Source organism: Microchirus variegatus (assembly GCF_963457635.1).
Source record: "Microchirus variegatus genome assembly, chromosome: 14".
NCBI classification, from domain to species: domain Eukaryota; kingdom Metazoa; phylum Chordata; class Actinopteri; order Pleuronectiformes; family Soleidae; genus Microchirus; species Microchirus variegatus.
In genome coordinates, this window is record NC_139815.1 from 7,544,355 (window position 1) to 7,560,203 (window position 15,849).

Genomic DNA, 15,849 nt, shown 5'->3' on the forward strand with positions numbered 1-15,849 from the left:
TATATCAATGGACATAATATTATTAAAGGAAACAACTTTTACTTATTGTCTTAAAGCGGACCTAGACCGGAAGTTCCAATTAACGCTGTTTTTTTAGTGTGTATCTGCATCATTACCTTGTTTAAGAAGCCCTGAAGGTTCTAAACTAACAGTTCAGCCACTGCTGAGAATGCTGTGTTTTATTGTAATCTCGGGCTCAGAGCGATCTCTGAAAAAACCTGGTACGGTTACGTAAACAGTATTTCTCCTGAACAGCAGATCGTCCTGCTCCGAGCACTAGTCCGGGAACATCTGGTTGCGTACATTGAACCGCAGAAGAAGAATTACGTCCGTTGTGGAGGTGTTTCACGAGCGACTGTGTCTTCTGACTCTGGGTCTGACTCCGGGTCAAAGTCATAAAAGGGACTGCGGCGGGGAGTCGAGATGAAACTATTTTTAAATATTGTTAAAACAATGTTTTGATAATGAGTAGCAGTGCATCCACTGTTCCAGAGGGGGGAGCTGCGCTTCTGAGAGCGGGTGTTCTGAATATGTCACTTCCGGGTACTGGCCAATCACAAGACTCTGTCTTCTGGATGTAAGAGTTGAGTCTGAAATATCGCGGCTGGAGAACAGCGTCAGAAAAGAGGATTTCTATCGGCTTGTTTACAGCAAATAGGAGGTTTTTGACCATAAAAACTAGGGGTGGGAATCTCTTGGCACCTCACGATTCGATTAGATTACGATTCAATGCATCGAGATGCATCGAGATGCAACAATTTTTTACTTTAATACTTTGCTACTCATTTAAAAGTAAGATAAAGCAACATAAATATAAAAGTGGTAGTGCCCCCTCATCTGGCTCATCTGGTGCAGACAGCCCTTTTATTTCTGCGCACCGCCCCTGCGCTGTTCTCTTCTCCCTCTCCTGCGCTGTTCGTCGCTCCTGCGTCTCCAAGCACTCATTTGATTTTGATTTGATCTAAAGCAGACTGGATCATTTCTCTACGTGTTTTATCCCCACATAAGAATAATGATCTTTATGACGAGGATGGAGTACAGTCACGATGAAGTGCAGGTGATCTGAGTGAAACGTGGTGACAGACTGAAGAGCAGAGCGCACTTTTCATCGTTTTCACTCCGTGGTCTTAATCTTGTGAAAGAAGACGCTTTAACGCTGTAATTAAGGGAATAACCGATGCATCACATGAGCTGATGTCTTTAGTTAACTTCTAGAGAGAATGTTCTCTGGTGTGAAGTGAATGTCGCGGGGAGTTCATAATCTGTGCCATATGCAGCCAAGTTTCAATTTGCGCAGAGAATTTCCAGTGTTTAACAGGTGCTGTTCCACAGTGAACTCGTTGTGTATCGACCGCCGAATTATGGGTGCATCCCTAAATATAATATCTTTATTGACAAGAACGATGTAACCGTAATAATGATGCACTTGATAGTGTGACTTGGGTTTCAATCGGCACCTGGACAAGCATGCGCTGCGCAGATTACATGGGGGAACGTGCGCTCTTGTTCCCCGGTATAGAAAAAGCTGAGGTGTATAAAAGAATCTATTTTAAATAAATAAACAAGCAACGCAAAGCCTGGCGACCCACTAGGCTTATAATACACTGGGGGAAACCCTGGCTCTGCAGCGAGCGAAGCGAACAGAATGTTGCAGCAGGTGAAGTATTTTTTATTTTTTTTAATTCCGATTATTAACTTATCGGCAACGATTCGGAATCGTTCTAGAGAGAATCGCGATGCATCGAAGAATCGATTATTTTTCCCACCCCTAATAAAAACAAGTTAATGTATGTAAGTAGACCTCCATAACTAACATTTATGTGCAAAAGGACCACTCTATGTGAGCTTTAAAACTTAAGATTTAAAAAATATAGAAAGAGTTTTAAACAAATGTCATTAATATTAACAAAATCCCTAATATGCTATTACTATACACTGTATATACCTATTAGGACTGTCAGTTTTTATGTGTGTGTTTCATTGGCGTTTGCAAAGTCAGTTATTTGCATACTGGATATTGTCAGTTTGCACATCGTTTTAATACAAATGATGATAATATTGCAGATGGATAGATATCTCCCACCTCTAACTCTCAGACAAAACATTTGTGAATGATCAAAGTGTGTGGAAAAATGAATTGCATGACAAAATCTGACCTTATACTATCAATGTTACCCAAAAGTCAAAGTTGGCCAAACATTCAGTCAGTCCATTATTTACTACTTCTTGTCCTGTCAGGGTCACAGTGAGCTGGATCTAATCCCATCTGACAATGGATGAGAGGCAGATTATGGCCAAATATGCTGATCTTATTATTACTCTTTAAAACAAGCTAACTGGGAATTATGAGTGGATGTGCAGACATGCGGAGTGAAGATGATTTTATTAGCAATAACAGTAAGTGAAGTGAATATTTGGGGACACAAAAACCTAATGATCCTTACAGGGAAACTATCATAAAGGGAATATATTTCAGTTCTTATTACTCCTTCTTGCAAGGACGACTTATTTATTTTCTATTACATTCCCTATTCTAAGCATGCATTTGATCTAAACCCTAAAGCAACTGGAATCCTACTTTGCAGACCTTGCATTTTTCATGAGAGTGGCAGTCTCATCACTTTGTGGATCATTTTAGCACAGTACAATCACAGTGTTTGTTATGAATTTAGCTGTTTAGAGATGGCTGTTTGCGTACCTCCTGGCATTGGTGGTTGCTTTAATGCTCATACAAAACAATTGACAAGTGATTTACGAACGCTAGCAACACTATAAGCCATTTTATAGACATAACACGGATAGAAAATAGAACAGCCTTATAACAGTCAGTGACACAGATGTACACACACACACCTCATAGACATTACATGTCATTCATGACATTCCCTAGCCCTTAGTACCGTGCCCTAACCTAAACCTAATTCTAACCCAAATCAGGTTTTTTTTTTTTCTTATATATTTTTTGGGCCTTTTTGCCTTTATTGATAGTATAGTGGAGAGAGACAGGAAACAGGAAGCAGAGAGATGGGGAATGACACGCAGGAAAGACCGCTTGGTGCGGGATTCGAACCAGGGTCAAAAAAATTGTGAGCCAAAATTCTCTTGTTGCCAAAAATGTCCTCACTGCATATGGTTTATACAATTTTTGGCAGTCCACAAATGTTCAGAATGAGAAATAACTCATTGTTAGCTCCTGCATTTTTACCGTCATCTGCTAGTCAGCAACATAACTTGAAAAGTCATGGACGGATTTGGATGACATTTTCAGGAAATGTCTGGGGGGGATGGGACCCTGACCCAATGGGACCAGAAACAGGTGATTAAATTTTGGTCGTGATCCATAGATGCTATCACTGGTTACACAACTCGCTGTCTGACCATGCCGTTATCACTGGTTACAAAACTTGCTGCCACTAAGTTATTATTTTATGTTTCCAATATATCAATGCTAAGAGTAAATTTTCAAAGTCCAAAGGTGTGGGTGGGGGGGGGGTTCATTCTTTAATGGTTTAGTTTTTTTCTCCTAGAAACGTAACACCGTGTTTACCGTGACAAGAACTGGACATTATTTTATCCATCGTGGTGCTTCCACGTTTCAAAATAAGAAATCATACATTCAGGGTTGAGGAAATCATTGCAGTGAAAATAATTTTACTTTGTCTCACCCATATGCAGTCACACTCACATACCTGGATTACTATGCTTTAAGTGCCTCTATAGGGGCTTTTTGCAGCTCTTACTGTACATTCAGAAGTGATGGAACCCAAAGGCAGGAAACAATCTGAAGAGTGTTAAGGCACACTGTGTTCAATGGCAAAAATAAGAGTTCACTACCCAGGTAGATGGTCACATGGGGCAAAGGTGAGAAGATTGCTTGCTGTGCTAAAAGCAGCGTGAAAAACTTGATCATCAAAAAAAGAGGGAGGAGAATTCTGGAAAGCTGTTGCCAACAAGACAATCTGGTGGGGAGTGAAAGGTGACTGTGGACTATATACTAACAGGATAATAAGAAAGAGGTGGAACAAATTGGGTAGAGGCAAGCAGCAGGCAGTGTGGCAGAAGTGGAGGTGGATTTGGAAGGGAAAGTATATAGATCCGAAATAAAACAGGAAGTCGACAAAACAGTCAAGCAAAAAAAGCAGAAAACACAATGTTAAACTAAAACCATAAAGTCCAAATATGATTAGGGCTGGGTATCGCCACCGATTTCCTGAATCTTTTAATTGATTCTGATTTTACAATTTGATTATATTCAATTCCAATTTAATAAGGAATATTTCCAACCAGCACATACTGTACATTTAAAGTATGTAATAAACACCCTAGAATTCCAATTTTCCCCACCAAGCTGTCCCGCTGTGACTATTTCCCATGGAAAAGTGTAAGAAATCTGCTTTTAGCTTATTGAAAGAACAATTTTTCAAACTCTGGACATTAACAAAGTAAATAAAACAGGCATAGAGGTATGAGCTGAGAAGAGCCACTTCACTCAAATGTCTGCATGTCGTGTGAATTGTGTAAGTCGCTTTGGATAAAAACGTCAGCTAAATTACATGTAATGTAATGTTATGTCGGCAAAAAGTAATGGGATTCCAACAAATTAGCAGACACACCTGTCAATAGGTTTACACTCCACACATGAAATTTCTCACGCTGACAAGTGATAAAACTAATTACTAATTAATAATCTATGAATTGATGATGCAGAGGAGGCTGTCTTGAATTAGCACTTCTAGTCCATTTAATTCATCCATCTATCCATTATCTACCGCTTCATCCTCCATCAGAGGGTCGCGGGGGGTGCTGTGCCTATCTCAGCAGACATAGGGCGGATAGGCGGGGTACACCCTGGACAGTTCGCCAGTCCAACGCAGGGCCACATATAGAGACAAACAACCATTCACTCACACACTCACCAATTCACCTAATCCCCATATCACATGTTTTTGGACTGTGGGAGGAAGCCGGAGAACCCGGAGAAAACCCACGCACACACAGGGAGAACATGCAAACTTCTTGAAGAAAGGCCCTTGTTCCGAAGTTGTTCCAAACGGGGCTCGAACCCAGGAACCCGGGTCTTCTTACTGCAAAGGCAAGAGTGCTAACCACTACACCAACTGTGGGCCCATTTATTTCAATGAGATTTAAATCAACTAGAAGAGCCTTGCACCCAGCTTTAATCAGCTATTATGCAAATCTATCTGCAGAATCTCTCATCTACTCATTGTTCGTACTGAATTGTGATTACTTCTTGTCTACAAGCACTTATTCATTATATTTAATGTCAATTTAATCATTGTTTTACTGAGGATAGAGTGTTGTTCAGACTGTGATAAGGGCTTTGAGGTTGTTTTGTGTTCCTTTTGAAAAATACAGTACTGTAAGGTGCAGGCATGCAATGGGACTCAAAAACAACATAAAAAAAAGTAGGTGTGCACTTTGCCTGTGTGTGTGTGTGTGTGTGTGTGTGTGTGTGTGTGTGTGTGTGTGTGTGTGTGTGTGTGTGTGTGTGTGTGTGTGTGTGTGTGTGTGTGTGTGTGTGTGTGTGTGTGTGTGTGTGTGTGTGTGTGTGTGTGTGCAACAAAGCAAGAATGAGATGAAATGACCTGCTGATCAGTGACAGGGATGTGCAGTCAGGGCTCCTGTAAATCACCATCAGCACAGACATCCATGATCCACACCTTCATTTTCATTCTGAATGACGGCGACAATCTCTTCCTCACCATCTGATACGTCACCTAACCTTCATGTGTGTGTGTGTGCGTGTGTGACTGTTCACCTCAAAGCTTTTCTCATTCTCTGAAAAAGAGGCAGGTGTTACATGCACCCATGCAGGCCAGCCAAATCAACTGTAAATAAACACATACAATCCAGATGAGTTGATGCCGTCTCTGCTTAAGGTCATGAATTCCAATGTTCCTCCAGCATGTTTTAAGTGTCCACTTCGAAGACACGGTGAAAATGTATTAACTCTGTTGTGCTTGTGTGTGTGTGTGTGTGTGCCCTGGTGTTTTCCATTAGAGATGCGCTTTGTTTTCCAAGGTTGTTCCCTGTGGTCATCACAAAGCCCTGCACCACGGCCTGTCATTCACAGTGATTGACAGACAGTTCGGTAAAGAGAGCGGGAGCCTTGTTGGTTTCAGAACATTTTATTTTTGCTCCTGTACTTAGTACATTTGATACTTCAGCGCCGTATGTGCAGTGTGTTACTGTGCAGACAATGCATACAAAGCTGTGGTGCATCTGTTATGCTATTTCTATGATATTAGACACATTAAGGCCCCGTCCCAATACCTCTCCTAACCCTAAATTTTGCACGTACTCGTGTAGGGGGGAGCAAGGTGGAGAGCAATTTTGCCCTTATAATCAACTCTGAAAATGTATCGCGCTCTGAGGCGGGCCTAAAATGAAGTGGAAGATGAAATTACCCATGATGCTTAGCGAATAATTTTTGTTGTAATATATTTTCGGGAATAAGCATGTTACAATGTCGAAACGTGTTGGAATAAGTTGGTTTGATATACATCCAAAGGACCGTTGAGCTTTGAACACTAATCAGTAAATAACTGACGACGGCTATTTGCTGAATAGCCGCTGGCTAGCTAGCTCTGCTACATCTGGGTAGTTTTGTTAGTGTTTTGGATGTGTATACCAGCGTGACACGAATGCCTTGGACTTAGCGTTTACGACAACACAACAGCTGGATCGGCCGGCATTTTTCTGAATGAAAATAGTAGCATGCTCCACCGGCAAAATTGTCAACATGGGACGTAGGTTAGCACATTTTTTACGTTCACTATGCGCTAATTTGCATATAGTGGTGTCCATAGGGAAGCCACTTCTCTCAACGAGGGGACTTTACGGCTGAGGGCACTCCAAACCAAGTGGAAATTTTAAGGGGGAGAAATGGGACGGGGCCTTACAGTGACTTTTTGTGCTTTGCCTTAGTGCAGATCTGTATACAATTTCTTATTAAATGTATACAATACTGTACATCTTTCATAAATGTGATTTACTCATGTATTCATTTAGAACAGGAACAATGTACTTGTGCAAGAACATGTAAATATGCTGGACTGTAGCCAGTGGCTAACTTACTTCTGTTGTCACGATGATGGTACAGTTATTACAAATTACACAATACATAGGACTACCATGGAGGGGAAAAATAGATAAGAAGTAGTAGCATGCTGTTTTCCAGTTAACAAAGACAAATGGCAATAAAATGATGTACAGAACATTGAGACGAGTGCAACCTCAACTGTGCTCTGAGTTCAGTCTTAAGGCTTATTAATCATTGAAATTAGTGATCATTTATCAGTTTTTGCAGTTTATAATTGAAATTATAAGAAACATTCTGAAAAAAATTCAAAAATGAACTATTAAAGCAAAATGAGAATGTCACACAGAATGAAAAAAAAATTAAGTTAACAAACCATATGAAACATTTTTAAATATATTAAAAACATCATATGATAAAATGTCCAGTAATAAAAGATCACAGAAAACAACATTATACAGGAAGACCATATGACTAAAGGACTACAAAATTCCTGTTAAAAATAATAATAATAAAACCCTATATAGTAAATTCATTAAAAAAAGAAAGATTAAGACTTGTAGTTTTTGTCTTTTTCTTTTATTTATAAGTATGATGCGTATTATTTTGTGATGTTCCTATGAAATATGTGATGTTGTATAATATATATATAAAATAACCTAACTTATATAATGAGAACTTGTAAGAAATAATATTTTAATAATAAATTAGACTACAATAGAAATAACATATAATGTATACGGTATGTTTAATATAGTATAATCAAAAATGGAACAAGACTCAATAACTATATCCTCAGTATTTTATGGATGATAAAAACAGTATTAAAAACATGAATGAAGTCGCCAAAGGATTCAATCCATTTTTGTAAATGTTGGACAAAAACTGGCAGAAGCAATAAAAGTTGATGGGGCAGAAAGAGATGCTGCAGATTATGATAAAAGAAACAATGGCTCAATGTTTTTAAGAGCAGTGGAAGAAAAGGACATTTATGACATTGTCAATGGCTATAAGAATAAAACCAGTATGATATTGACACATGGTCACAGTGAAGAGTGTCATTGAAGGTATTGTAAAACTATAAATGTATTTTGGTAATTTGTCTTTTCAAAATGGTGTATTTCCACACCAGATGAAAAGTTGTTCTCATTAAAAAGCGGGAGATAGACACCACTTTACAAAGTATAGGCTGGCATCACTTACTTTCTCAGATCGCTAGAAGAAATAACATAATGTAATTAAAAAAGAGGTTTGCACTTGGAGTATTTTTAGACCTTAAGAAAGCATTTCTAATTCAGTTTGAATCATCGCAAATAATATTCAAAGCAAAAAATAAATTACTTCCAAAAAAAATAGACATTGTTTTCAGAGAGACAAGGAGAGTATAAAACAAAATAGAAATGTTGTGTAAAGCCAGGCATATTCTTGTGTTGTACTGAGAACATTAAGAACATTGTATAAAATACTGTAAATAAGTAAATATTTGGGAATGGGATAAAGTAGTCTGATGTGTGGAATAGGAATGGGGTAGGTACATATAAGTTTATACATGTGACGATATGTTAATGTGTTGTCATTGTAAATGTCACACACTTACTACTATCTATCTTCTTTGTGTCTAGTTTGTATGCTAATCTGTGTATTTAGGATTATGATAAACCATTGATCATATGAATGCATATATGCACTTATCTCTTTCTGGTTTTTCCTTGCACCCCCTTCCCTTTTTTCCTTTTGTGTTGCCAGGGCATTATCCAGGATGTGAAGCTGATTTTCACCCCAAATGGCTACATCACACAGTGTCCTAACCTTAACCGCAGTAAGTATAATGATGATAAAGTCACTACACTATGTTCTGAGCACACACTGAGCCTGAGAGCTGAGGTATAAAGAAAAAAAAAGAACCTTGGCCATTTCTGCGCACCATTATAAAATTGGATTGTAATGAGCAACGTGTTATCCGGTAGTGACCTCTGTCCACTGATCACAGACAATGCCTCCCTTTACGTTTCCTTCTTCATTTTGCTGTTATTCGGGCTGAGTGTAGCCTCCTCTCATCACCTTGTTTCTCCATCAGTTTACTGTCAGACAGATTAAGATATGAGTTCACTGCTTCACTGCCATCTCTGTCACCAATCAATAAGGTGTATAATCACACCTTGTTGCTTTATCATTGATACTACACCACAAGCGCGAGACAAAGAGTAAACACATTCATGAGGCTTCCTGTTTCTTGTTGTTGGCCACCATGAGCTACGTCCAATTAATAAAGTCAGGCTAAAGATTTATTTTGCTCTGTTTATCTACTATCTAATTGCTTCTCCTCTGCTTTGTGTCTCCTTTTCTTGTCTGTTTTGGTGCTTACTCTTCCTCTGTTGAGCTTGTCCGACCTGCAGTGATTTCTTGAGCCTTGTGCAAGGCATCATGGATCTGCAGGAGCTCCTGGCCAAGATGACCCTGAAGGTAAGAACAATAAGTACAATGGACGGATTCCTACACTGCCAATTAGAATTACCAGCTCACCAGGCTTTGTATCAACTTAGGAGAAAGTAGCATTCAGAGACTTTCCAGAGACAAAATAAATGGACTGAATATGTAAAAAGAACTGAATTAAAAAAAAAAAAAAAAAAAAGTATAAATCCACATGAACTGACAAAACAAATTGACAAAAATTGAAATGAATATATCAGATCCTTCTCTATTGTAGTCAGTGACAGATGGTGTTCTTTATCAACTCATTTGTGTTAATTTTATACAGACAGTATCTTAAAAACAGACTAAATAAATGCCTTGATCTCTGGAGAGAATCCAAATATTCTGTCAGTCATTGAAGTAAACTTGTATTGGTTTTATGTGGAAATGTATGAAACATGTATGTGACAATATAAAATATGTTTGATCCTAGTGGTAAATTACACAATGGAACTGTTATACACTGTCATTTTATTTGTTTAGGGTTAGTTATTTGTTTCAATACAACTAAAAACAAAAGGTGAATTATTTTCTAAGAGAATTGTGGGTTTTTTCCGACTTGCACATCAAAAGAAGAGATGATGTAGATATATACTATTCCCTGCAACAAATCGAGTGTGACAGCTACATACAGGGTTGCAAAAGGTGTCAGTCAACTGCACCGGCACAACAGGAGGTTAAGAGGCAATGTGCACTCTGCTCTGGAGCCACGGGGGAGAGCTTGAACCATTTAAAGGACAGGACATCTGCATAAATGTGTGTATGTGAAGAACATTTCCCCACCACTGTGTCACTGCTGTCTCCAGCACATGATCACACTTCATACTAGTGCCACCTGACCTCAATGCTCATTTGAGTTCCAGTAGGGAGTATGGACTCATCGCCGCCATCTCAAAATGACTCTTTTTGTTTCTGTGCTGGAAAAAAGCCACAAGACACATTTAGCATGTGGCAAATAACTGCTTGGTCCTGACTACATGGTACACTCTTAGAAATAAGGGTTCCAAATGGGTCCTTCTACAAGGGCTGAGGTTCTACCTGGAACCATTTGCATCTGAAAAACCCTTTCCAGAAGAAAATGTTTTTCAAGGGTTCTTGGTAACACTAATGGTTCCAGTAAGAACCAATTTGACCCAGAGAACCCTTTAAAATCCCTCTCCTGAATAAAGGGTTTTAAAAGGGTTCTTGGTGGAACCTTCATAAAAATGTTCTACCTGGAGCCAAAAAGGGTTCTCCTATGAGGACAAGCCGAAGAACCTTATATGGTTCTATTTAGCACTTTTATTTCTAAGAGTGTAGGATGTGAAAATAAAAGCCTTGTTGTGTTGCAGCATGTGCGTGTTATAGGCAGCACACGTGTGCTTATGAGAAGGAGCATAAGCATAAGGGATACCAAAACATTGTACAGTAATTAATGCTGGGCAGGTTAAGTTAACGACGTTAACACATGCCTCGTTTCCATGACGACTGACAGGAAAAATGCGATTTTGACGTCATGTTTACGTGACTCCCGATTGTTAAAATGAGTCTTTAAAGTAAGGCTAAACTTTAAAAACAGAGGCACACATACGCAGTGCACGGGTACGCTGGTTATTTGTAGTGCTGCTCTTTTCCTTTAATAAACAGACCAATCCAGTTCGACTGTAGGTGCGCTAACCGGCGCTAAAAGAGTTAACGCAGTGCTCTGGTGCTGCCGCACGTAAACATGACGTCACTTTTTCTGGTCAGTCGTCATGGAAACGTGTCGTGCGTTAGCGTTGATGCTGTTAACTGCGGTTAATTTGCCCAGCACTAACAGAACTAGCTCAGTGCCACCTTTTATGCATATGCCATAACATTAGTGTGTATGTAAAGTATATTATGGCCTGTCTGTGACAAATCAAGGATAAACAAATAGAAAATGTCAAGAAAGAACAACAGAATATTCCCTATTTAACAAAAGTGTAACACACAAAATGTTTTATTCACAGTGTACAGTAAGGCTCATGATGCTCAGTTAAGTGTCGAGGCTGAAATTAGGTTGGCCATGTTTTTCTCTTCACTCTGGTGTTTTATTCAAGTTGTTTTGTTGCTTACAACGCTCTTGGTTTCTCACTTCACTGCATTTTGTGCTTGAACATTTCGACTGGCTTTGGTGGGCTAATAGAAAGTCATCCTTTGCTCTATACCCAGAAACCTTATTACCGACACTTACCTTTTAGGATGCTCTGATGAGGTTGTAGAGTTTAAGTGTGTGGTTGTTTCCTTTGCTTTCATTTGACTTCCAAGATCTGGATTTGAAATGTGTGTCCAAGACTGAATTGCATTGGAATCTGTTTCAGCTACTATATTTCCATCAGCTTTTTTTCTCTTTTTTTTTTATTATTATAATTTATCTCGTGTCTCTTGGCCTGAAGTATCAACCATAGGATATACTATTAGCCTCTGAGTCCTTTGTTCACTATCACTGTGCTTTTTGATGCACACTGAAAGTATTCCTCTGTGGTGCCTCAAGGCAGCCTCCCAGCCTTTGAAAGTGCATTTCAAACATTTTGTTTGGGGCTTTGACAGGACACATCTCAACTGCTCACAGCGTACCCAGTTATCCTGCAGCCAGCTGGGATTCCTCTAAATGTTGTAAAAAGCCTTGGTGTCATCCACGATTGTATTTCTTTTTGTTACTGAGAAGTCTTTTTCATTTTGTGGTGACACTTTGGCGAGTGAGATGATGCATCAGAGGGGTGGAGGCAGAACAGTAGAACAGCCTGTGAAACTCCAGGTTTGGGTTATCATTCATTCAATAATAACCCACACTGCACTGTTTAACCAAGCAGATCCCAATCAGGAGCAGTTAAAAAAAAATAATTTGAACCCACAAAGATAGATGTTAGAATCACACAAACTGAGCTGTAATGTGTGCTGATTTTCACTAAAAATATAGTATAGAACAGATGTTTGTCACGGATTTAACTTTCACTGTCAGCAGTTACTTTAAAGAGAACATTAAAGAGAGGTTGCAGCCCTCAGCCAGATATCACAATACAGTATTTGCTGTAATGAAATATCTTCTGATGCTAAGCTAGGGCACATCATCAGTGATGTTCCCGAGGTCACTTTGGGGTTTCGGGGCTTTCAACTTCAGACACCCTTGCTCATGTGACCCACTCGAGGTTGATCAAGCCTCAGCTTGTGTCCTAGCAGCATTCTCCCACAGATCAGCTCTCTTGATCTAGAGCCATCTTGAGGCTTTTTCAGCAGCCTCTGTTTTGCTCTGGGTGGCTATCCTCCTCCTTTCTCCTGTGATGCCGAGTGCATTATAGGCTCTACAGAGGGACTGCCCTGCAAGACCTCTGCACCCCACCTCTATTCTTGTCTGTGGCAATCACTGACAAGACCCTCATACTTCTCCCTTTTCCTTTCAAAGGCCTCGTCCATGTGATCCTCCCAAGGCACTGTAATTTCCAACATGATGATGTTCTTAGTCCTCTCTGACACCAGTAATATGTCTGACCTGAGGGTGGTCTTGGTTACATGCTGGGGGAATTTAAGCTGCCTACCCAAGTCCAACATCAGCTGCCAGTCCTGTGCGGTATTTAGTATCCCAGTTGTTGCCAGTTGGATGTCCTTTATGGTTTCTCTCCTGCACGAACAAAACCAATTGTCTGCCTTGAGGGTTTTAATCTCCTGCAGCTGGTGACAGTACTGCAGATAGTTTCTGCGATGAGTACTTGGTCTTGGCGCCAACGCTAGCGACCCTCTCCCAGAGCCTTTGGTAGGCAGCTCAAGCCCCAGCAGTGGAGGTTGTAAGTGCTGGGAAGGACGTCATGGATGGCCTGGATTAGGGAACTTAATGCAGCGTGGTTCTGCCTGCCCAACTCAGCCCAGGAGATCTTCCTCTCCTCCACTTGTTCTCATCTCGCCTTGCCGTGTCATTCCCGCTGTTCTGCTGGACCTCCTCAATAGCTGCCCTCACCTCATCTAGGATTAGTTGCCTGCAAATGTTCATAATCCTGCCCTTCCTCTGGTCACTGCACTGACCATCAACCATCGGCACTACTCCAGCCCCAGCGACCTCTGAGTCTCTGAGCTGCAGCACCCTCCTTGTACGCAATCCTCGATGGATTTCAGTGGGAGCCTCAGTTTGCAGGTATGACTGTCAAGAGCGATACTGCTCAGACTCCTTGGTAGCCCCGTCTCCTCAGATAGCAGCTGACTCTCCCTTCCAGTTCTGAAATGGTGGAGATTGGAAACTCATACACGAGCAAAGACCACAGGATCCTCAGTAGGATTCCCTGCTGATAAATCCAAGCCTTGAATTTCCAGGGAAGGTCAGTTTTATCGACATTCTTCAACCATGGCTCCAGCTCTTCACAGGTGCCCTCGATGGATGCTGAATCCCAGAGGCTGTTGTCAAAATTCTTGCCCAGGCTTTTTACAGGTTTCACAGAGATGGTGGGGATTGGTGTTCCTGAGAGAATGGAGCAATGGAACATCTTCACGGTATAATAAACTTGCCAAAAAGATAATCCATTTATAACTTATTATCATATCCTCACCTGCTACTTGGTACCTTCTAGAACAGAAATACATGTATGACATTTTCAATCTTGCAAGCTGTGCCAATCTTTTTTTGTTTTTGAGTGTGTGAGCCATCATGTTCTATTTTTTTATATATTCACAAAGAACAATTAGTTTTGTCAGTGAAAACACTGACAGTCATCCCGTTGTACTTTTTTTCTGTTAAACAAAGGATTGAGCAAGTCAACAAATCACAGATTTTATAGTTTTATTTTGTTCCCCCCTGGAAATGTGGTTTGTACATCAAAAAAACAACTTCAATTACTGAAAAAAATAGCTGTGGAAATAATTCAGGTATATTGCAAAACATAATCGCCACAACACATTGTTAGTATGCAGTTTAAAACATTGGTAAATATACAAGAGACTGTGTCAGTAAATCCTTTTACAATTGCAGCCCACCCTCTGTGACTCTACCTTATGACTTTTGTTAATCAAAGATTCATCACCTTTGTCGAGAGGAAACTGTAGAGAGCATTCATTATGAAAGGAGTCGTAGAAGAAGGACTTACCAGTTTGTAGGAATACAAGGGGTGAGGCAGGATTGGGGAGGTGTTTCAGTCTGGTGTGTCATTTCACAATTGTAGCTTGAGGTGTGGAGCATGAGCTGAATGACGATCACTTATTCTTCTGTATGCTCCTCTCATGAGTGGCTCCCACTGGAACAGAGCTCTGTGAAAACCAACATGGAGGAACGCCAGAGGAAGAGGGGTGGTGGTGGTGGTGGGCTCAGACTTTTGGTTTAGTTTGGTGATCACTGGCGATTCTGTGCTTGTTCTCAGTTGAACTACGCCGAGTCCAGGCTGACCCAGCTGGAGGGCTGTCACTGCGAGAGGACCTGCAGTGCCAACAACATGGTGTACCGGGATAAGGAGCTGTGGGTGGAGCAAGAGAACTGCAGGAACTGTGCATGTAAGGTCAGTGTCAAAGGATGAGGCATCCACTTTCAATTATTACACGATCAACAACAAAGTTTACCACTGAACAAAGAGGTTTTCCCAACCTTACTGGGCAATAGCTTCAGAAATGAAAGGCTTATCAACTTAACAATATCAACTTTTTATTATCTATGTATATATCTATATTGTGTAATATTTTAAGGCCTACTTTTCTCTATTTACTTATCATCAAATCCATGAGGGCATGATTTGCTGGCTAGATGTGAATCAGATGTGAACTAAATAAACATTGTGGGCTACCAAGGGTACCCGAACAGCATCACTCGGTGAGTTTCCATCATTAAAAACTGATCTGTGAACTGATGAGGAAAACAACATTCCTCGACCTAGTGGAGAAGCAAATATTACTGCAATAATATGGAAGCAGCAACAAATCATGGCCATGTGTAAAAAGATACTGGCAACATCCATGTATATTGTGCCTTCTTATCCTTTTATATTTAATTTTGCTGCTTATGTTGGCGAACTGACTCTACTAGATGAAACATTATTGAAATGATTTGTGTAGTATGTATGTTTAGGTATCATTTTAACCTGGGCAGTTTTTAGTCCCAGTATTTTTAGTATTTTCTTTTTATTGTTTAACATTTTTAGACCAGTTTGGCTTTAAAGTACAGTGTCACACTTTGCATTTTGTGTTTTTTTTTTTTTTTTTACTTTATTTATATTTAGCAATGAAAAACACAGTACTAAACATTCATTGACAACAGCACAGAGTGCATATGACAGTGCAAGTAAAAACAGAGACAGACATAGAACAAAAAACACATTGGGGCCCAGCAAGCTGAACAATAACAATTA

At 40.0% G+C, this 15,849-nt stretch overlaps 1 protein-coding gene across 1 annotated transcript in view; it reads left to right on the plus strand.

Moving 5' to 3' along the window:
* Positions 1 to 15,849, plus strand: part of LOC310936933 (protein kinase C-binding protein NELL1-like) — a gene marked incomplete at its 3' end in the record, with an annotated part of 241,541 nt that overhangs the window by 84,716 nt on the left and 140,976 nt on the right. Inside the window, exons 6-8 of the mRNA XM_083901097.1 lie at positions 8,807 to 8,879; positions 9,441 to 9,523; positions 14,872 to 15,006. Of these exons, the coding sequence (XP_083757223.1) occupies positions 8,807 to 8,879; positions 9,441 to 9,523; positions 14,872 to 15,006 (291 nt within the window). The remainder of the gene's footprint in view (positions 1 to 8,806; positions 8,880 to 9,440; positions 9,524 to 14,871; positions 15,007 to 15,849) is intronic.